Source organism: Electrona antarctica (genome assembly GCF_951216825.1).
Source record: "Electrona antarctica genome assembly, chromosome: 15".
Taxonomy (NCBI): Eukaryota; Metazoa; Chordata; class Actinopteri; order Myctophiformes; family Myctophidae; genus Electrona; species Electrona antarctica.
Genome location: NC_136796.1, coordinates 35,682,545 through 35,704,036, shown reverse-complemented (window position 1 = coordinate 35,704,036; position 21,492 = coordinate 35,682,545). Strand labels below are relative to the sequence as shown.

At 41.8% G+C, this 21,492-nt stretch overlaps 2 protein-coding genes and 1 long non-coding RNA gene across 4 annotated transcripts in view; 1 reads left to right on the top strand and 2 right to left on the bottom strand.

Moving 5' to 3' along the window:
• Positions 1 to 1,139: 1,139 nt before the first annotated feature.
• LOC306938217 (homeobox protein Hox-A10-like) overlaps positions 1,140 to 21,492 on the bottom strand; it is a 71,890-nt gene continuing 51,537 nt past the window's right edge. Inside the window, exons 3-5 of one of the 2 annotated variants that reach the window (XM_079522282.1) lie at positions 7,546 to 7,796; positions 3,173 to 4,168; positions 1,140 to 2,134 (exon numbers count right to left, since the gene is read on the bottom strand). In XM_079522282.1, coding sequence (XP_079378408.1) covers positions 1,860 to 2,134; positions 3,173 to 4,034 — 1,137 coding nt within the window. In that variant the 5' untranslated portion in view covers positions 4,035 to 4,168; positions 7,546 to 7,796 and the 3' untranslated portion in view covers positions 1,140 to 1,859. The remainder of the gene's footprint in view (positions 2,135 to 3,172; positions 4,169 to 7,545; positions 7,797 to 21,492) is intronic. The other variant, XM_079522281.1, reaches the window with a different exon arrangement.
• Positions 3,507 to 17,158, top strand: LOC306938220. The gene is made up of 3 exons (XR_013791689.1): positions 3,507 to 3,638; positions 14,332 to 14,452; positions 16,366 to 17,158. It is a non-coding gene; the product is annotated as an uncharacterized lncRNA (long non-coding RNA).
• On the bottom strand, positions 8,938 to 11,946 carry hoxa11a (homeobox A11a). Its single transcript, XM_079522283.1, has 2 exons — positions 11,091 to 11,946; positions 8,938 to 10,247 (listed from the first exon to the last, which is right to left on the bottom strand). Exons 1-2 carry the CDS (start codon positions 11,749 to 11,751, stop codon positions 10,015 to 10,017), a joined length of 894 nt encoding a protein of 297 aa, XP_079378409.1. The 5' UTR covers positions 11,752 to 11,946; the 3' UTR covers positions 8,938 to 10,014.

The window sequence follows — 21,492 nt, the reverse complement described above, 5'->3', positions numbered from 1 at the left end:
TTCCAAGTCCACGATGCATTATAGCTATAGCTTCGACGACCAAGTTAAATATAGGATTAACGTCTATACCGAGGATTAATGTAAAGGAGAGAGAAAACCCGAGTCGAAAGGACAAGAGAGAACATTAGAGGAGACAGGTTAGAAATCCACAGCATGCAACCACGCTCTCCGACTTAAGCCCATGGCTTTTATAAGCATGGTGACAAAATAGGCCTACCTTTCCTCCACTTTCAACAACTCCCCATCACATTTATGTTCCAGATTTGCTCGCCTGACAGGTCTCGGTGCATATAACTGGGGCAATTAAGACAGTTTCGTGTTGCAGGGGGTTCAAATGGATCCCAACAACATGAAACTACCTAAACCACTCGACAGTCGATCCATGGCCTCGCGTAAAACACACACCAGACAAGTCCCAATGCACCATCGACGTCGTGCGGGTCCCACAATCAAGTGCACAAAACAGTCAATATTGGGAAAAATGCAATTACGTTGTTTAAGCTAGTGATTATGCTAAGGACTATAGGCGAGTAGCAAGACGCAAAATCCCACATGCACAATAGTAAAGCGACTTACCCATTGTTCCAACAGTGAATCCAAGCACTCCCAAACTAACCAAGAAATGACTATTTTATCCACATTTTAGTTATATGCGGTCCACATTTCTAGCACGGTGTCAGGCCTCCTCTCCGTCCTAAGGGCTCTCTCTCGACTGAAGCTAGGCTTTGAGGAGAGCGAGAATCGTCATATACAGACGAGTCATAAAACTCTACAATAGCCGGCTAGGCATGCAGCTGGACGACCTAGACACGTTATAGCCTCCTTGGCTAGGAGGATAATACGTTCATTATTTCCGATAGCCATATACAGTGGCCCTTAAAACATTTTTAGCTTATGCTACCCAAACAAGACAACATGCAAATAGCTGCATCTGTGCATCACACCTATCTTCGGTTACAAATGTATCGTTAATACAAAAAAAATATATAGTATAGGCTATAGCCTATTTAGAACAGCGCTGTAGACAAAGCAGTATATAGCCTATACTCTGAGAATTTCAGACAGCCCAAAATATAACAAATACCAAGAAATACCAAATGAATGATGCAAATTTAAGCTGCTACTCATTAAATGCGAACTGATAATTTATTAAGCATTACACAAAAACACAAGGTCATATTTACACCATAATGTACAATAAAAACATTCCTCCACGTTGCACATGTTCCTCGGTTTACGCCCTTGAATTAATATTTTTTCCCCCTCAATTTATACATTTAGCTCATACATAGAATAGGCCTACATAGCATGGTAGCTATACAACTAATGACCAATGGTGAATTATCAATCCCGTGTGTATAAGCATTAGGCCTATTATGTTTCAAAGTGATCAAAATTGCTGTGTTTTAAATGCAAAAAATAGTTCTGAATAGGTTTAACCATGCAATTCCAATTTAAAAAAATATACATGTTTTAAATGTGGATAACTCAATTTAGAAATAGACTATTTTGGTATATATTTGTAGGCTATTGGAACCATGTTCCGTATAGGAACGACTGTTTTGAATTGCATCAATGTAATTCCACTGACGACAAAATATTCAACTGCAGGACGACAGAAATATAACAGAATGGAATCAACAATACAAAACACAACATCAGAAAAACAGGGTGAACCCATAACATTCACGATTCTTTCTTTTTCTTTTTTTTTCTCAGTAGCTTCAGAGGACGTTGCATTGGCTTTTAGCTAAGCCTGAAAATATGCCCCCCCCTCCTCCCCTCCTCCACAAATGAAATGAGTCATTTGAGTCATTATACCTTCCACCAAAATGTATGTTATGTTTTTCTCTTGTTCATCACGAAAAGCCATAATTGGACGTGAGTTCGCGGATCCTGTTTTCTCGCGTCATTTTCTTGAGTTTCATTCTGCGGTTCTGGAACCAGATTTTGACCTGTCTGTCGGTCAGGTGCACGCCCTTACTGATCTCTAGGCGACGCTCGCGAGTCAGGTACATGTTGAAGAGGAACTCCTTCTCGAGCTCCAGTGTCTGGTGCTTGGTGTAAGGGCAACGTTTCTTCCTGCCGCTTTTTGCTGTCAGCCAGTTGGCCGTGCTTTCGGTTTTTGTGTCTCCTATAGGGGGAAATATATGAGATACATGCATGATAATATATTGCTATAGTTCGTGCTGTATGACATGACTGGGGGAACTATAGCTACCTAGCACATTTAATTATGAGAGTAAAAATAAGGGTCAATTTGGGTCAATTCAGCACCAAGAGTTATTCACATTGTGCACCATTTTACTGTCTAGCCATATAGCCTAGTCTCTCCCCCCCTCCCTTGTGTGTGTGTGTGTGTGTGTGTGTGTGTGTGTGTGTGTGTGTGTGTGTGTGTGTGTGTGTGTGTGTGTGTGTGTGTGTGTGTGTGTGTGTGTGTGTGTTTTGGAAGGTATGCGTAAAATATAGGCCTCACCATTTGATTCCCTTGACTTTAGCCTAGCTTGAATAATGTACAAGCTTGAAACGTGCTACTAACAATTGCAGAATTTAGAATAATTGTCAATTACATGTTTACAGCAGTGGTCGAACAAAGGTTAAAGTTTAAACATCACAACAAGGCCATGGGGGAAATTGTATAGTAGATAAAGACATTATGGGCATGGCTCATGGACTTAGTCCTATTTATGTCTGTGCTATGCAGTTTTACGCAGCTGTAAAATATCTTACAACAAGTACATGTTGTTTATATACAGCTTAGTGGCCTATTTTAACGTTTCACATTTTATTCGAACTTTGCTGATGTTTAGAATTCACAAACATAGGTAAAACATTCCCTGTCACTTTGACTGATATGCTTATGTTTTGGTTTAAAGACGCATGTGTTAAAGACGTTATGTGTTGTTATGCTATTATTTAAGAGATCATATCCCTGCTTTTGTAGAAAAGCAAAAATAACAATTATTGGTGTCAATGGCAGCAAAGATAGCCTACTTGTTTATATATACATACAGCTTTCAAAAAGCGCCACTTGAATTGTTGCTGGAGCCATAAAGTTTACTAAAAGCTTCACTGACAGGTGCGTGGAAATCCTTCAAGCGTCGCATACCTGCATTGCATGCAATCCAAAACAACTGTGAAGAACCACACCTTAAACGATCCCAACGCTCACCTTTGGTGGCCTTTGTCGCCTTCTCTTTGTCAGCCTCTTCTGCCTCGTCAGCAGAGGAAGCTTCTGCATCCGACGACTCCCGTGCCTCGTCGAGCTCCGCCGGCCGTGCGTGCGCCTGCAGGGCTCCGTTTCCCGAGGAGACGGGCTCCTCGGTGTTTCTTCCCTCCTGCGCCGTGGCTGGTGCAGCGGAGGTCGGCGTCGGCGGAGTGTGGAAGCGAGCGGGCGCAGGGGGGTGTAGGCCAAAATGAGAATGGGAAGGGTTCGGCTGGGGGCCGTTGTAAAGTTTATGAGAATGTGCGTGCGTCTGAGACAAGCGGAAGTAGCCCGGCACAGGCACAGAGCCCCCGCCGCCACCTCCATCCGTGACTGTGCACGAGCCCGAGCCGGCGCCAGCTGTAGTTAGCCGGGAATACGTGAGGTCTTCGGCAGTGGAAGCTTTGGGGCACTTCTGCGGCTCATACAGACAGTAAGCACTCTCTTCCTTAATGTTCTGCGGGAAGGAGCAGGGCGCGACCTGGGGACCCACCGGCTGCTCTTGCTCCATTCGACATGACCTCTGCGCGTCCATCCACATCTCCATGCTAGACATGTATGCCCCTGACGCGGGCACCATAGTTTGGGGGGCGACCTCGGTCCGCTTACCCATACCTGGGAAGTATCCATAGTTGTGTAGTCCGTAAGGCACATCTGCGGCGCTATGGGGCACACACACGGCGCTCCCTGGGTAGTGCCCTCCACCGCCCTCGGTGCGGCCACTGATCAGAGAATCCACTAAAAACGCATTTCCTGACGGACTGTCCGAACATGACATTATTGTGGTGTATTTTGGCGAAGGGAGAAGATAGCCCTTTCTGGCTGACATTTCTTGTGCAAAACATGCTGGATATGATTAGAGGTACCCCCCTCTCTGCCGTGCTGACTGGAAAGCCAATGGAGAGGCTTAGAGCCGGGCAGTCCCTCCCACTCCGAGGCTACGTAGTCATATCCATCATGGGGCTGAGGCAGAGAAAGCAGACAGCACAGCAATCAGTGTGTTCTCTCACCTCGGTTTAATGCACCACCATTACCCTATATATAAAGTAGAAAAGTCTTCCACAATATAAACTTTAGAACATGTTCAAATTGCGCGCATGGACGCTCGCAAAGCACGTGAAATACCACACAGACAGGCTACAGAATGCACAGAGTTATTTTAGCAGTGAAGAAGTTTTTGTTTCCCCATTTGTAGAATAAATGTTACCATAAAGACCAGATTACAGGCTATAAATGCTTTAAAAAATTAAAATGCTAAAAGATACAACCAGGACTATCAGTTTGTAGTTTTAAATTCATCAAAGGGTGATTATGGACACGTTTGAAAAACCCCAAAACAAATCCCTTTCGTTTCAAACATGACTGTAACTCATAAAAAAAAATGCCAGCAGAGGTTAAATAAAGCATCCCATTATACTGGCCAATTGAGATTAAAAGCACTGGGTTACTGAAACCCATACAACAACAAAGGCATAAAATAACATGCCACTGAAGTGGATGGTGATAAAATGCATTAATTGTAGAAGATTCGCCTTTGGCAAAAGAGTTAGCGAGATAGTTTTTTTTTCCTGGTGCATCGTCTTGCCTGAAGATAAAGATAGTAGGGATGCGTCCCTCTGCAGTATAAAAAAGGAGTGGTGTTAAGGATAATCCTGACATTTTACCTGGTCGACTGAATAACAAGCGCCCAAGTACACTATTTTTCCAGACAAAGAGACAGTTGCTAAAATTGTACGGGTCTTCAGGTGACCTCCTCATGTTATTGTATTATCTTGTGATTTATAAACTAAGCATATGTGCATTTTTACTCATGTGCCCTGGTGCCACCGAGGTTAGAATTTATAAGCAAATATGCATAATAATAAAAAGGGGCCGTGCGTAAACACTATAGCAAACGAGACAGTACTGAAAGTCACCATATCAGGCAAAATAAATCTACGTTTTCGATAGCAGTTTACAAAAACATAGCAATTTACGCCCTGTTTTAATTCAACATTGGACGCTTTAATAAAAAACATAATAGCTACGTTGATGTTGACATTCCATGGCGCTAAAGCAGATTTACCCACATTTTAATTTCATATATAGTCACATGACAATGTAAATCAGTATGACAATAAATGAAAAATGTACATACATTATACTTAAGGTATATATGTACAGTTCGGATTCCAAGACATTTCCTTACATTTTACGTCAGTTTAGTCCAATGTTTATTTAAAAATGATAATGGTTCCTTGCGGGCCAAACTGATCATTACGCACAGCGTGGTAAGGAGTAGTAAAAGGCTTTACTTTAGTTTATAGACTGTTAGAGAACATGTAAATATTATTTCGTGTGACCACAAGCTTTACCCTATATGACCGGAGAGCCATGCACGTTTAAACAAGAAATTGCACAAAATAGTGTATAGAAACTATTTGTTTGCGTGACAAACATTACATGATTGGAATGACCAAATGTGCCCCCCCTGTGTGGGTGCCACATACACAATGCACATACAAGTCATCCTGCCGGTCCAATTTGGTGCAATAAGGACCACAATAAAACTCTCCCACTATTTCGCGGTGTCCTTGGCCATGTGCTCCCTCCAGGTTGAAGTTAATCTCACCCAGCTTTGCCATTACCAGGGCCAGGTGGCGGGGAGCCCCCCGGGCTTGTTTGTGGCCTGGAGTCCATATAGGGTAAAATTTGGAAGAGATGCGTAAATTAGGCTCATTTGAGTTTTCAAATAGTCTGTCAATTGGCAGGTCATTTGTCAGTGAAAGTACACTGGCTTGTCCATTAGCGCGTTGGCGCTAGAAATTAACAAGTCTGCTCTAAAACTAAACGTAAAAAATACAAAACAATATATTATTGTTGTTTACTGTTTTTGATACCATGTACTTTGTAGATGGAGTTAACGCAATAAGCCAGGCTAGGGCTATCGTTTCATAAATTGGTGAATTTGAGAAAGGGTTTGAGATGGGCTTTGTCAAAGCCGCACTGACCATTTGTGCTTTAGTAATAAACTCCCCTAAACTTACATTGGAAAACTACTAGTGCAGACACATACACTAATCAAACGCTATATATATATATAAGTGCGGAGATAGTCGTGTAATAATTTATTATATATATATATATATAAATTCCTACACGACTATCTCCACTCTTATAAGACACACGAGCCACTACGGAAACTGAATACCCACATCAATTAATTATGTGCACCCATGTTAAATTGTTTTGGTCCGCACACTTCATGGTTCTGTGTATTGGCATCAAGGCCCCTATCCATATCGTTGTGTTACAGACTTACAGTTATTAATTGCATCTATTAAATCTTCATTTTCACAGCTGCCCAGCTATTATTTCCTTAAAACAGTCGACTCTGACCACTGGCTTTGATCAGGCCCATATAATCGTGGCCGAAGAGGCCGTTTGAGCCGGATCATGTTCGTCCCGAGTGCAGTTATGAACAATAATGCGGCGTTTTATTACATCCAGCGGAAGCATTTATTTTTCACAAGAGACAAAGGAAAAGGGGGCTCATGGTCCACACGCTTGTAGGTCCAGAATAACCCCTCACGCCTTGGACTGACACCGAATACCCCCCACACCCCCCTCCCTCCCTCGGCACTGCATGTTTCCCTGAAAGACAGGAAGGAAAGGGAGACACGATCTGCCATATCACAATCGAATCTACGTTCTCAATCACATCCTTCATACACTTGGCACACGCGGAGAATGATGTGTTTTGGAAGGACACCAAATGCTGCAGAGACGGATTTCTTGATGAAAAGCTGTGGACCATGAACGAGCAAAGGCCCCGCTATGGTTGTTGTGATTTAAGAGGAGGTGCATTAGCACGGAGACCATCAGAAAATGGAATCATTAGCCTGATTTTGTATCCAACATCCACCAGCTCACTGCTCTGTCGTTAAGACAGACATTAACTACTTCCATTTTAAATAATTAGGGCACAGTTACCCAAACGCATAACAGCCGTAGCTGCCATGGGTTGTATGGGTTGCGGATTTAGCCAGGTACACGCGTATACCATGCTACACCTCAACCATAAATACTCCGAGCTCAGCAAAATGAATAGCACATGCAGCATGGAGGCTTGGCACAGATGTGTTGCCTTATTAGGGCCTCCAGTAATACTAGCCTACCGCACGGACCTTAAAACACCATGCAATATTATAGTTATGCTATTGTCAGGGCCAGGGAAAACACATACACATTGCCTCCACGTGCAATAGCAGAGTCAGTCAGCATACTGAAACAAGCACACACAATGTCGAATGGCACAGAATAACTTCTACAGCCTTGCTGTGTGCGTAAATAACTTTTACCTGCATGCATGAATGTTGAGGCATTCTTGTTGCGAGCGCCTGCAGACAGAAAAAGATCCACGGCCATGACATTGGTCCCATTAGCGCCGCCCGGCGGCAAGGAGAAGGTAGTCGTCAGTCCAGTCGTCGCCGCCACCACCCCCGAATCGAGGTGGATAATCCGCGCAATGGGGAAAACATTCTCAAATGAAGTCGATGGGCAAGCGGGAGCTTTTCCTATCCGTCCCCTCCCTGTTGTCTCTCTCGCCTCCCTGGTAACACAGTTAATAACCTTGGGTCTCAGACAGTTTATTGCACTGCACTCCAATTGTACAAATGCTCCAGACTCTCAGACAGCTTTTATGGTTGCGTTGCCGCGGCAACGGGGAGGATGTCCCGTAATTAGGGACGGAATTCCAGCGCGCAGTAAAGGATGCGCGAAGGCAAGGCCGGACTATGGCAGAGAGAAGCAACCATAAACTTCAGCCTCTCTCCCCGCGTTTATGGCCCTTTTGACTGTCATATATGAACGCCAATGCGCTGCGGCTAGCTCCCATAAACACAGTGATAACAACAGCAAATATGGCGGTCCGTGCTAAAGGAGAATGTTGTTAGAAAAGTATTTTCAAACCCAATGAGTGAATGACAGGTTATAAAGACACAAACACACACACACACACACACACACACACACACACACACACACACACACACACACACACACACACACACACACACACACACACACACACACACACACACAGCATATAGAGCAACATTTTAAATGATTGCATGCGGCCACAACAGACGTTATTAAGAGTGGAATAGAGAAAGAAGTTCAAAGCCAATGGATTTCACTATACATAAGCTCTGTTTCCTAAAACATAATACAATCTTACAATGTAATTGACTTTGTGGACTACGATTTAAAATTTAGGAAAGCATATCGCTAAAACACACATTGAGATGGGGATGACAAGTTTATATATAAACTAGATTAAAAAAAAAAGAATTATCTTAATTTGTCTTCATGTATTGTTTCCTGACAACCACAAGCGCATTCTTTTCATATGTTGGTAGGCCTAACAGCCTACATTCAGTAGTTGGGCGCTATATAGGATCTAGTAATTATGCAGTTTTTACACGTTGTCCATATATATACAAACATATGAATGTTACAGAAAAGAGGTAAAAATATGAACTTCTTGTCCGAATTCTACGTGCGTAAATGTAAGGCGGCGCGGAATGTCCCCTTCACATTTTCTTCACAAACGTATAAGCCTATAGGCTTACAAACGTGCACGTTACATGCTAAATGGAATGAATGCGGGTTTATAAAACAACAACCAGGCACAATGTCAATTGTTTCAATAATCTTTTCATTTTTAATTTCGAAATATAGGATAATACAGAATATTTTGGGCATATCATAGCAACTGATTCAATGCGATGACCCTGACCAATGACAAGACGTCTGAAAAATGTATTTAATGTATTGTATTTAGACAATAACGTACCAAAAGGATCACTGAGTAATGAAAAAAGTATTCTGTCGTGTTGAATCAATGTGTCGACATACCGAGAAGGCCATTGCATATAACCTGTATGAGTGTGTTTAAGGCCTGTATATCTCAGTGCAAGTCGACCCGTGGATCTATATACTATATACAAGCTTATCTCTGGTTTGGCCTGTATAACTAATTATCAAATGATTGGTATTAATAGACTCCACAAATTGAAAAACCAAATGTGGAACGGGTGGTGAAAGCTATACACAAATAGAAATATCAGCCCTACTTGAAGGTCAATAATACAATTTGTGGTCAGCCCAAACTGAACAGGGACTCCCAACAGCCTGTTCCTGGATGGACTTTAAACTTGGTTAGCCGTGACATTAAATGACATAGTAAACAAGTGGCTACAAAATAAATAAGTTCACAAACAGAAAACACATTACATTCTCATCCGCACAGACGCATTATTTGGTCACACCAAAGTCTTTAGTCTCAGTTAAGTCCCATATTTACCATCAAGAACCCACAACGTTACAACTTCTTCTGACTTAAAGACATACAAAAATAAAATACGTCTTTTGATTACAAAATACACTGGGGTCAGTCTATTTCAGACTGGTAATGTTGCCCGCGTGAAAAGAAAATTAACAAGGCGGTCTGTGACTCACAACAGTACAGGCTACGAGCCTTCACAAGCGGCATATAGCTTTAGTGAAGACTAATTCCGCTTTAATATTTTCAAATGAAATCTGAGGAGCGAAATAAAGTCATTAGAGGGCCTCAATTCATGCTCATCCTTTAAATGATTCAAATCATGTTTTACAGCATGTCCTCGAACTTGAAATTAACCGTCGAGCATGTTGTTGCTGCTGTTGCGGCCATTGTTGGAGGCAAAGACACCGCCCGTCAATCAGTCCGTCAGTCCCACGCCAGAGGATCGCAGCTGTGGCTGTTTGATCCCCCCCCGCCGACACCCCTACAGTAGAGGATTGGACGTGTAATATTGTAATCTGTCTCTGTTCAGCTTCTTCTCCTTCATGCGACGGTTCTGGAACCAAATCTTCACTTGTCGATCGGTGAGGTTGAGCATCCGCGAGAGCTGCAGACGTTTCTCCTTGTTAATGTACACACTGAAAAAAAATTCTCGTTCAAGTTCTCTGATCTGGTATTTGGAATAAGGACACCGTTTCTTACGTGTCCTCTGTCCATCTGCAGGGGAAAAGAGAAGAGTATATATAATGCGGTCATATAGAAAATATAAACAGCTCAAATTAGCCAAGGGCTGATTATGCGCCTTAATGTTACCCATATTACGCATGGACGAAAAACATGTCCATATAGTGTTGATCATTTTTGTCCTGTTTTCATATTTTGGGAACCATATGTTAAAAAAATATAATCAGACTTAAACCAGTACAAATCATTGGATTGCTATACAACACACTATAGTATTGACCTTTTCCCATCAAGAAAAACAAAACAAAACAGCAAGCTTCCCCTTGAATCCTATTGGCCACGGCCAGTGGATGATATATTTAGATGTTGTATATAGGCTATTTTATTTATTTATTTGAAATAAATATTCTGTCTATATCACGAATCAAGAGGACATGGAAAATGTACAATGGTAGAATATATGCACACTCCATAATGGCTTTAACACAAGGGCTGGTATATGTGCTAAACCCTAAACCAGAGGCACCACCCTCATTACATGCAAGCGCTCCTTTAACGCTAAGAAACCGTGAAACTAGTACATTTATGATACACGGAATTAGGACCATGGTGTATTATGATGTATACGCATACCTATAGTTTCTTTTTTGCAAACATCGGAAAGCGTTAGAAATATCACTGCATGGCCTGATGTCTTTCACGGCCAATTTCAATTCCAAGCACGTGATCCCGCAGTTTATAACAAAGTTTTGTTGGGGAAATCTACAGGCCCTCAATAAACCTTATATGCTTATAAAACAGCATATAAAAATTTTAACAGCAGCGCGCTAGATTGCAAACTTTCTCTCATAACCAAGGCGCTGACTTAATACGTACTGCTGCTGCTCGATTTCTCCTCATTGTTGCCGGAAGATGACTCTGGGCTGCTGGCTTCCTCACGGGGCTCCTTCCCCTCGGTGTCCCGGCACGAAGGCGTGCTCTCCGGCGCAGCAGTAGAGCTCGGCTGCTTGGTGGCCGTTTTGTCCCCCGTGTAGTCATTTGTGGAAGAGCTCTCCGACGTGTTACCGTACGCCGTCTCGAAAAACTGGTCGAATGCTTGGGGCAGCACACCGTTTCTGCCAACATGATTCCCGTAGAAATTGGAGGCAGCAGCAGCGCTTGCGCCCGTGTGATGGTGGTGGTGGTGGTGATAGGCGGCGGGGTTGTTTTTGGCGAACATGTCCCCAACTGCCGACTGCGCCGACAGACAGTCCCTGTGCACCATGTCCTCCGCGCTGGGGTAGCACTGGGGCAAGTTCCCCCGGTGCGGCCATTTAGCGGAGGCGTCAATGGCTGCATAGTCCCTGAACGTCACCTCTCGCACGGGCTGGACCTGCGGCAGGTTAGAGGAGTAGGAGTATGTCATGGGGCGGGTAGACGGGGTCTGGGACAAAAACGAGGGCAGACCGGAGAAGTCAGCCCCCGCCGAAACGTAGTAGGTGCAACTGGGTAGATACATGTTCGATCCGACGGGAACCCTCTCGTCAAAATCCATCATTCCTCCACGCTACTTTTCTATGTTGGGTTCGCCTCTATAGCCGCCCTTAACATGGCTCTGAGGCGCCGTGACTCGTGCCTCTTTGAAGCAGGTTCGCGAGGCAGAAATTTTGAGACGTAAGCTGACGTGGAGGGCCATCTCCATCCATTCCAGGGAGGCGTAGGTCACGTGACCGACGGCAGAAATTGACAGATTTTCAGCTAGTGAGTGTGTGTGTGTGTGTGTGTGTGTGTGTGTGTGTGTGTGTGTGTGTGTGTGTGTGTGTGTGTTCTTAAATGGAGTTATTCATTGAAGGTGTAGCCTAGGTGTGTGTGTGTGTGTGTGTGTGTGTGTGTGTGTGTGTGTGTGTGTGTGTGTGTGTGTGTGTGTGTGTGTGTGTGTGTGTGTGTGTGTGTGTGTGTGTGTGTGTGTGTGTGTAGGAGAGTGAATGAGTAAGAGACATACTACTGCATGTCTTGAAGCTTGACATTGGTGGTTTATCGCTATGTAAGGTCTAAATGAATTCCTCAACATGCAGCAAGTCAGAGAAAAAATATATATAAACGCACGGGCTGTTAAAATGTACAGCTTATGACAAATCGCAATCGAAGGTTTAACTACATTGAATGTCAATTCCTCATAATATGCGATGTACGCTTTAATAATGCATGTAATTAGAGCTTTATTGAATATCATATAGGCTATTTCATGACGGAACGTGGACAAATACGCATTAATGGCCATTTCATAAAATACAAAATTTGAGCCTAAACTTTGAACCAAAAGACTAAATGATTAGTCCCAGACACATCACACAAAACAAACAAACAGCAACCAAATGAGTCTAGGCAAATAGGCGTAGGCTATAGCCGGTTGGTTTTGAAGTCTGTCTTTGAAAATGTTTGGTCGTCATTAGTTAACAGTTTACAGCACTGCATTTGGCTTAGTGAACATTTGGTTATCATGGTCATGTTCAAGTAACGCTTGATGTTTCTCCCTGGCTGTATGGACGGCAAAACTTTCGGCAAAAACTAACTAACTACTAATTTATAGGCATACTAATTTACCTAGAATGTAGAACCATATACCTCTACAATATCAGATCAGCTGAACAGCTTCTAAAAAATATAATATTTAAAAATGGTACGACAGCAGTGGAAGAATATAATACGAGATCAATACCCTATACCGAAACCTTGGTTGCATGTGAATAGATTCATAAAATCTACAGGAATTGATGGTCAATTAAAGTCCACACTAGGTCTATACGCACCACTTTAGCCTATAAAAGAATAGTATTCTATTCCATGATGCTAAACTCGCGGTTTGCTTTTTAGACTCGCACGTGGGCATAGCCTATACTCAAAGTGCCCCGAAAGCAGCAGGCCTAATAGCCTACACCAGTTACCCTGCATGTGTCTCCAGTTCCACCCAGTTTGGGCGCAAATATTTTAATATGCATGACTCATGAGTAATATGCAGACTATTAAAAATAAATAATAGCCTGCTGGAAATCACTAGACATGTTTTAAGTGTTCATCTAGTGATGTTTCCATCCATGTCATGTATCTTCTATTACCCAGCATTTTAAAATGCCTTTAATCCCGTTGTGTTGATATAAACATGTGATATATAGGAAAAAGACCAAAGGCGGGACATCTTACCAAAGAGGGCAATGCTGCACAGAAATTAAAAATGACCGCTGCTATATCTCACAGTTATTGCGCAAAATAATCTAGTAACATTTCATCCAGTGTGCCATTTTAAAATCAATTTTTAATCTGTAATGTCATTACTTGAAATATGCGGCTGGTTATAGGCTATAGGGAGTTAGTATTTGAGGTTTCAGGGCAGCAAAAATAAATAAGCAGACATTTTTAAACTGAAACACTATGGCTACTGTAGGCTATTTGGAACCTCACTCATTAAAAACACTTATAAAACACGATTTTATTTTCTATTTTTTTATTTTATTTATCCAATAGCCTATACTGTTTAGAATGTAATATTTGCAGAAATAGCCCATTAACGTATCACTTTACGCATGAACACCTCAATCAGAGAGGCCACCGTCGAGCTAGTTTGGGAGAGCCATGCAACCTGACGCTAATGTGCTGTGAATGAGAGACCTGAGCACGGATTAGGACCGCCGGGACTCTCTGTGCCCCCACCGCGCTTTACCCAAATCCGGCCGGTGTACACATGGGGCTGCTGGGGCAGCAAGTTGCGCCATGGTGGCACATAGGCTATGTAACATAAACTTAAAATATCCCCTTTGCTATAAGAAGCTCCATGTACCAATTAAAATCCGGTGACTGTATCAGGACGGGGAACTACCATACAATGTGTGTCATCCATCCGATCCATCGTCTCTTTGATAGGCCAATTTATTTGGATAAAGTGTAGGGTCACAAACAACTCCAGTCTATGCGACCACACGCTCCGCCTCTCAGTCAATCCAGACAAATTCTACGACTTGTGTTGGAGCTTTTAAGCTGTAATTGAGCACAGGGTGCCCTGGAAAACCAAAGCCAGCTCTGCACAGACCTGCGTTTTTATAGCTCCTATATAGTGTTCTAAAGAGTCTTTTTTTCTCCTCAGCCAGACACCACAAAACTGGCCAGGCGTGATAGGAAGTCGCCACCTATACGGACTCAAAGTCAGCAGCCGAGATTTTCCTGCGACGAAAGAAAAACATACATACGAATCGAAACATAGACAGGTAAGAGCTTAACTTACTTTTAACATAATAAACCCATATGGCATAATGGCTGTGTAGACATTTGAAATGTGTATAAAACTTAAGATATAGTTCAAGTTTGGCCATAGTACACCTATCAAAGAGTTGTAAAATACAATTTGTAATGTGCCTGGATTCTGTTTTGGATTTGCTGATCCATTCCACAGGCGATCGACCTGATACAGTTTTGTATAGGTTAAAACAGAGACAGTATATATGGCGCAGCGTAAACGCTCTCAACGCCAAAGCGGTTTGTCTGTGCGGTCGACTTCAAGTTCGGGGGAGGGAGAGGGTCGTCGCCCGCGGCGGAGGGCCTTGTACTGAAGAGCCTCTGACCATTTAAGGGCACAGTATGCCCCGGATGGAGTTACCATGCGATTGCTTTTGCCTTTATACTGCTCCTGCATGACCGCGTGCAGTAGCCTATATACTATGCATAGACATGAAACGATGTAGCCTCCTATATACACCAAACTGGGAGGAAAGACTAAAGAGAGTGTGCATGGCTTTAGGTTACAAGATGGATCGATATTGTACCAAAAGGAAGAAGGAAAAAAGAAACAAAAAAAGAAACAAAAAACTTAGAGACGACGGTCCAGTTTAATGAACTTCACCTTCCATGAATTCCAAATAAGCGTAGCCTAATATTCAGGCTGTATATTGTGTATATTGGTCTCAATTCACCTAAAGCGACAGTGATACAGCACACTGATATCGTGTTTCATCGGAGGCTTGTTATGATTAAACACCGCATTTATAGTGTTCTCTGTTGCACAATAACATCTGCTCAACGTTTCACAAGATCAGGGTTTTTTTTTATGTGACTGAAATGAAAGCGACATGGTCCTATGTGCTGCATGAATGTTTTTATGAAAGAGTTTTGCCAAAAAGGGGGAAAGCAAAATATTATTTCTATAGTGACACTTTTGGCCCCAAACATCCTTGTATTCATTCTGCTGTGATGTTCTTATGAAAGGCGTTGGACTAAATAAAAAGAATGGAGCTAAAACTATTATGCTTTCTACATGTGAATTAGGTAAGATTCAAATTCAGCCTTGGCGAGCAGGGAAAGCTTAACGTTTATGACAATGACTAAGCTACAACATTTAGACTACGGGTGTAGCCAACCATAAAACCCTGTAAGACGACAACTGTGTTTGGCATGCAGCTTCTAAAGGACAGTTAAAGACATTTAGCTTTCTTGCAAACAATGTTTGTGCTGTTTAAAACGTTTAAGATGGAAAAACGGTATGGCACCCTTCTCGGCCACTTTGTCTTTAATGATAAAGACGGATATCCTATACACTCATCGACATATGGGTTACGGTATAATAGTAGCTTGAAATCAAAATAGCCTAATAAATCTATAGCTGAACAAGAATATCATCAGAGCAACTCTTTTATACAACGCCCATGCAAAAAAGACGGAATATGAAATATGAAAGTCACTTAATGGGTAAAGTGCTGCATGGCTTGTGGGCCTATGTGATGCGCGTGTAGGATGAGCGCAGTGCCCACACATAGACAAAAAAAGGCATATAGCGGCTAGCCACATCTGGCCAATTTTCCATTGTAAATATATCACACAGTTTCTAGTCCTATACAGTTGTCGCACAGTCGCTATAAGCATGAGGCTATTTGAGAAATTTGCTTTTGAACTTGAATCTTGGCTCAGCCAACTTGAGCCAAGATTCAAGTTGGCTGATGAGACGTAGACAGTTATTGGGTTGCGTATATATGACTAGAGCATTGAGAAGAGGATTATGGCCTACATCTAAAATTACCTCGAACGAAACTTCAAACATGCAAATAACCCGATACGTTGGTAGAAATTAAAGTATACGGGAATACACATAGGCGTTAACTTCTTTAAATCGGCATTGATTTATCCACAGGTGACAGAAATGTGGGGCGAGTGCGATGGCGACGACAGAAGGCCAGAGGAGGGACCACACAGGGGAGGACTATCGGCGCCGGACAGAAAAGGCAGATCAACTCCATGGTCAACGGAAGGACCTTTGACAAATGGATAATGGATAAAGTCAAAATTATTGTTATCTGCCAAATTGTCCACTGTGAGAAATACGGTCTAAGGATTAATGCGGCTGCGGACATGCGGTTTCGGAGTTGTGTAGAGTTGCTATAGCTGAAGAAAACCCCGCTAGTAAGCCTATTTAACGAGGAAAATACTTTTTGGAAGGGAAAGCTCAAACAACTGAATTATTTTTTGTTTTAACACTATATATGGGCACTATCTTGCGCCAGCAGCGCCGCCCTCACCCCATATCCCTAAATGTATTTGCAATTACTAATACTATTTTAAAATAATTCAACTAGCCAATCTACATTGACACGGTGTGAGCTTGTAGATCAGTTATTTGAACTATTTTAAAATGTTTTAAAATAGTAAAAAATGGCAAATAAGTTCAGGGATAAGGGGTAAAGGGTGGCACGAGATATAGCTGTATTTAGAGCCTATAGCCTATATCTCATCAAGAACGGTGAACATTTGGAACGACGTCTTGCTATATTAAGCGAGGATTTGCAAGCGGTGCGTTGGAAGGTCTACTCAGATAATAATAATACAAATATAAAGCCAAATCAGTGCTCCAACAACTTCCACCCTCTTATGTGCAATTTTAATAAAGAAAGGATATTCCAGGATAATATTTGTGTAAATAAAAGCCTTTCAAGTGATGCACTTAACATGTTTTCTCAATGTGTTTTTTGTTTGAGGATGGCATTAGGCCAATGTCGACAAACAAAAAGATAATAGCCTACTGTCCATCTCTGGATTTTAAAGCTTTGGCGATTGAGTGTTGAATGTGACTATATGAGCTTACAAAAGACAATAATAATACATCTGATTTATATAGCGCTCTCTTCTACTCAAAGACGCTTTAGGCTACGGGGAAGAAAAGAGGATAATGGATGGAAGGATATTTATCAATTAGGCTACTGGGTTAATATATATATATTTTAAATTAATTGACAATTCAAACTACACATTTTCAATACAATGTAATGCCACTGTAGTAAGTTTATATTAGCCTTCAATTTCTAATAATTTGATATCAGCCATATCAGCGCAACTGTTTTTGTTTTAGATAGATCTTTATTGTCATTACTTGCATAGCCAGTATAGCCAGTATAGTTTGGTTAAAACAGGTAGCATTAGTGTAGGCCCTACACCTATAGGCTACACTGGATCATACCCTCGGCCAAGATAGGATGGACGTATAGATTTTGATGAACATCGAACAGTCTATATATGCGTGATGAAAATATTCTGCAAGAAAGCAGTGTAAGCCTTTTGAAAATAAAACAGCCTATGCCCTGGTTTTAAGGCCAACAATCACCTATATATATGCTTACATTTGTTATGAAGTGCGGTGCAGTGTCTGTACATTGAATTAGAAAAGCAAAGTGGCGAAATATTGACAAATAGTCATTAAACCCAATAGGCTATCATTCTAAAACCCAGTCGAAGGTTATTCGTACGAAACTGTATCAGACCGTGGAGCATTGGCCGATAAAACATAAGAAAATCTTATAGTCTATAATAAGAATATAACATTTCCCTATGATCACAGTTTCGTGGTCTCTTCTGTATGTATAGCATTCGGACGAGTACGAAACTGTATCAGACCATGGTGGCCGATAAAACAGGCAGATAAGAAAATCCTTAGTAAGAATAAAATCCTTAATAAGAATATAACTTCCCTATGATCACAGTTCCGTGGTCTCTTCTTTAGCCCACAAAGGTAATAGAGCATGCACCTCCACTCTAGCCCAGGTGCTGGACAAAAGGCAGTATACATAGCCTATACAATGTTACTAATTTATCTTCAGCCATGGAGCTTTCCTTATCCTCGACAACATAGCCTATATAGAATATAACTAGATTCGCGTGAATCGTAAACGTTGAACAGTTTGAAATGCCATTGTTTCCCTCATTCTTCTGGTTAGGGGCAAAAACACATAAGCAGTAATTTGCGTATATGGATCGAAAAGGGCATTTTAGGCTGCAGTTTGTGGTTTAATTAGTTTGCTTATCGTCACATAAAATTCGAGTTTTGTGATATCCCTCTAAAATAATAATCTTAACAATTATGCTTGTAATTTTTACATGATTATCAATATAACAATCCATCAAATCAAAATTAGGCTATATACTTTCAAGCTAAACTGGCTCAATGAACTGCTCAGACAAAGGTATGTCATCAGCACGCGGAGGCGGCTTTCATGTAATCTCGGTCAAGTGCTTCTATTTGACCGCTGTTTATGACCTTGGATCAGATTCCGTCTAAGGTCTTTCTGGTACATAAGATGATGTCCACGCTCCCCTCTGATCAGGCTTGGAGAACTGTTTCAGGTATATTGCCGACTGACTGAAGGTTGTATAGCCTGGCACTCATTAGCCTATACGCCAAGAGACAGCGAAGGTCAATGTAAAGAGCATGGCCGCGGGTTTTATTTATGCATGCCATGTGACAGACTGGGAGATGGACCCCGGGCCACAGATTTTGGCAATTTCAACCATTTACAAGATCAGAAGGAAAAGTTAGAAAATATGTCAGCATGGTAAAGTTTCTTCACATCACATATAGGAATAAAGTGGTGTTGTGTTGTTGTGGGAGAATGCAAACCCCATTCAACCAAATTGCATAAAACAATGACCTTTCCAGGAGGTTTAATCAAATCTGGCCAATTTCATTCAAGTTATGAAATTAAATGGAATCGTGAAATGGCACAGCCCTTTCAAAATGTCAGGATGATTTGAAAGTGCAGCAAAAAGATTCACAAGTGAACATGTACTATAGCCTACTTCCTCCTTCATTTTCCCATTCCCCATTAACTTCAAATCAGCAAGCCCGCATGAAGTAATGTACGGAGCTCCCTAAAGTGTACGTGGGTCCTTCTTTCTTTTCGTGTAAGGGGAAATGCGAAATGAATAATTATAATTTTACAACTTCATTCATCATTTTAGCAGCATTTGAAAGAGCGTCGTTCCACATTTTGCCTTAAGGTGGCAGCAAAACCTTATCTGCCAAAGAGGTAAACATACACCATAATGAAATCTTATCCAACCTACTACAGTTTTCTACCAATCAGAGGCTGGAAAGCCGATCTAGACAAAGATGGTATTTTTTTGCGAAGACCGTCGGCTGGGCGGGGGAATGTTATTGTGCGCATTACAGCCTTTGTACAATGGCTATGGCCATGGCCATTGTACTACAGACCATAGAGGAGGGGGCGGCCTTTTCAGGTTTGTTTTGGTCTGCAGCAAGCCAATGAAGCGCTGCTTTGCTTTCTTGCAGCCAATGGGCTGCGAGCCCTTTCACTACACGCCAACAAGGTCAGGCCGTTCGGATTACAGGAAGTGTGGTTGCCAATCTCGCAGACAATCTCGCGTCTGCATTCTACAACACGTGCGCGCGCCGCCGAGGCTGCGTCAGAGGAGGACGCAGCGACGTTACACACCCACCGCCGCCTGCGTATAGGAAATGTCTCGGATATCGCTTGTGGATGGCTTAAATTGGTCACAGTCTGTCATTTACATGGTCAGAATCTGAGCGGTATCATGTAGGCTACAGACGGACATCCATGATCCATTCCATCCTGACATGCTGAAAACTACATTTACAAATCCAAAGTTTATAGCTGTGATTTAGTGCAGGACTGTTCAGGCAGCCTGCTGATCTCTGACTGTAAGGTGACTTCAGGCAGTCTACTCTACTGTATAGTGTTTTTTCCCCTCAGTTGATTTAAATATTTACATTCACTACAAAAACATTAATGTTGCCTCCATGCGTGATCATGCTTCTATAAGCACGTTGAACATATAATTTAAATAACAGTCAGAGAGTAGACACAGAGAAAACTGAAAAACATTTTGTTCCTTTGAGAAAGTATTAGAAACTGTCACTATTATCCTCCCACTATAGCCTACTACAGCTGCTATAGCAATTAGGCATTGCTTTAAAAACTACCCCCCCCCCCCCCCCCCCTATAGCCTATATCTAAAGACCATGCATGTTGGTTTTAAAGTGTCCTGTGCCCTTAGTTGTGCACATAAGTCTAATACATGTATTGTGGCCCTGTGTTGCTGTGTCCAGATGTCATATAGGCCTATTACATCATGTAATAGGCCTACATATGACTTGTAATAGCCTACATATAGGACCACAACAAGTCCCCGGGACCTTTTTGTGTTATCCTGTACCTCCGTGATGTTTACATTTTTGATTAATAAAATATTCAATCAAATCAATGTTGTGAAGCACTTTAACTTGGCTAGGCCGGGTGCTAAACAAGGCCTTGCTGTTAGCATGAAATGGTAGAGACAGTAAGCTAGTTGTGACTTTGAGATTAGGCTGTTTGAATTATGTGAAAATACAGGAATATCTATGATCAAACGGGTGTACTATATGGTATTATGGTTTAACATCATGAGCACCGGATCATAAACAGACTGATTATCATTAGCGTGAACATTTTAAGGCTATATGAAGCCTGCAGGGTCCAAATAACCCACACCCAAGCTGGTGTTGCATGGGTTTGAATGTATAGAATATTACTGCACAAGCACAAGTGTGCAACGTAGACTTATAATGCTATAGTTAACAGTAGGCTACAGTTAACAATGGATAGGCTAAGACAAAAACAATATGGGCCTTGGTTGACCAAGGCCAAAACAACACAGATACAATAGGGCCGGGGTGACTGGTTAATATGTTCGCATGTTTGACTTTCAACACGACCATGGTACAATGCGATTTAGATTATTATATATATAAAATAAATAAAATAAAAACACTATTGTCAAAAATGCTATTCTTACTGGTCTTTTGACTGCAGTCGGCCATTTACATTTCGGCGGTCTATATGGCCTATACTTTTAATATTACCGGCAACAAATGTCATCCTTAATATTTCATTTTAAGTAGTCACAGGTTCGTCCTGCGATAACGCATAACGGATTAATGGAAACAGTTGGGGACACTTTGAATGTCCTTCTA

Excerpts from the sequence above, each read along its gene's own strand:
- hoxa11a (XM_079522283.1), bottom strand. The coding sequence starts at position 11,751 with ATGATGGATTTTGACGAGAGGGTTCCCGTCGGATCGAACATGTATCTA. Across the intron at positions 10,248-11,090 it reads GGAGAAATCGAGCAGCAGCA|ATGGACAGAGGACACGTAAG; the intron begins GTACGTATTAAG and ends TTTCCCCTGCAG.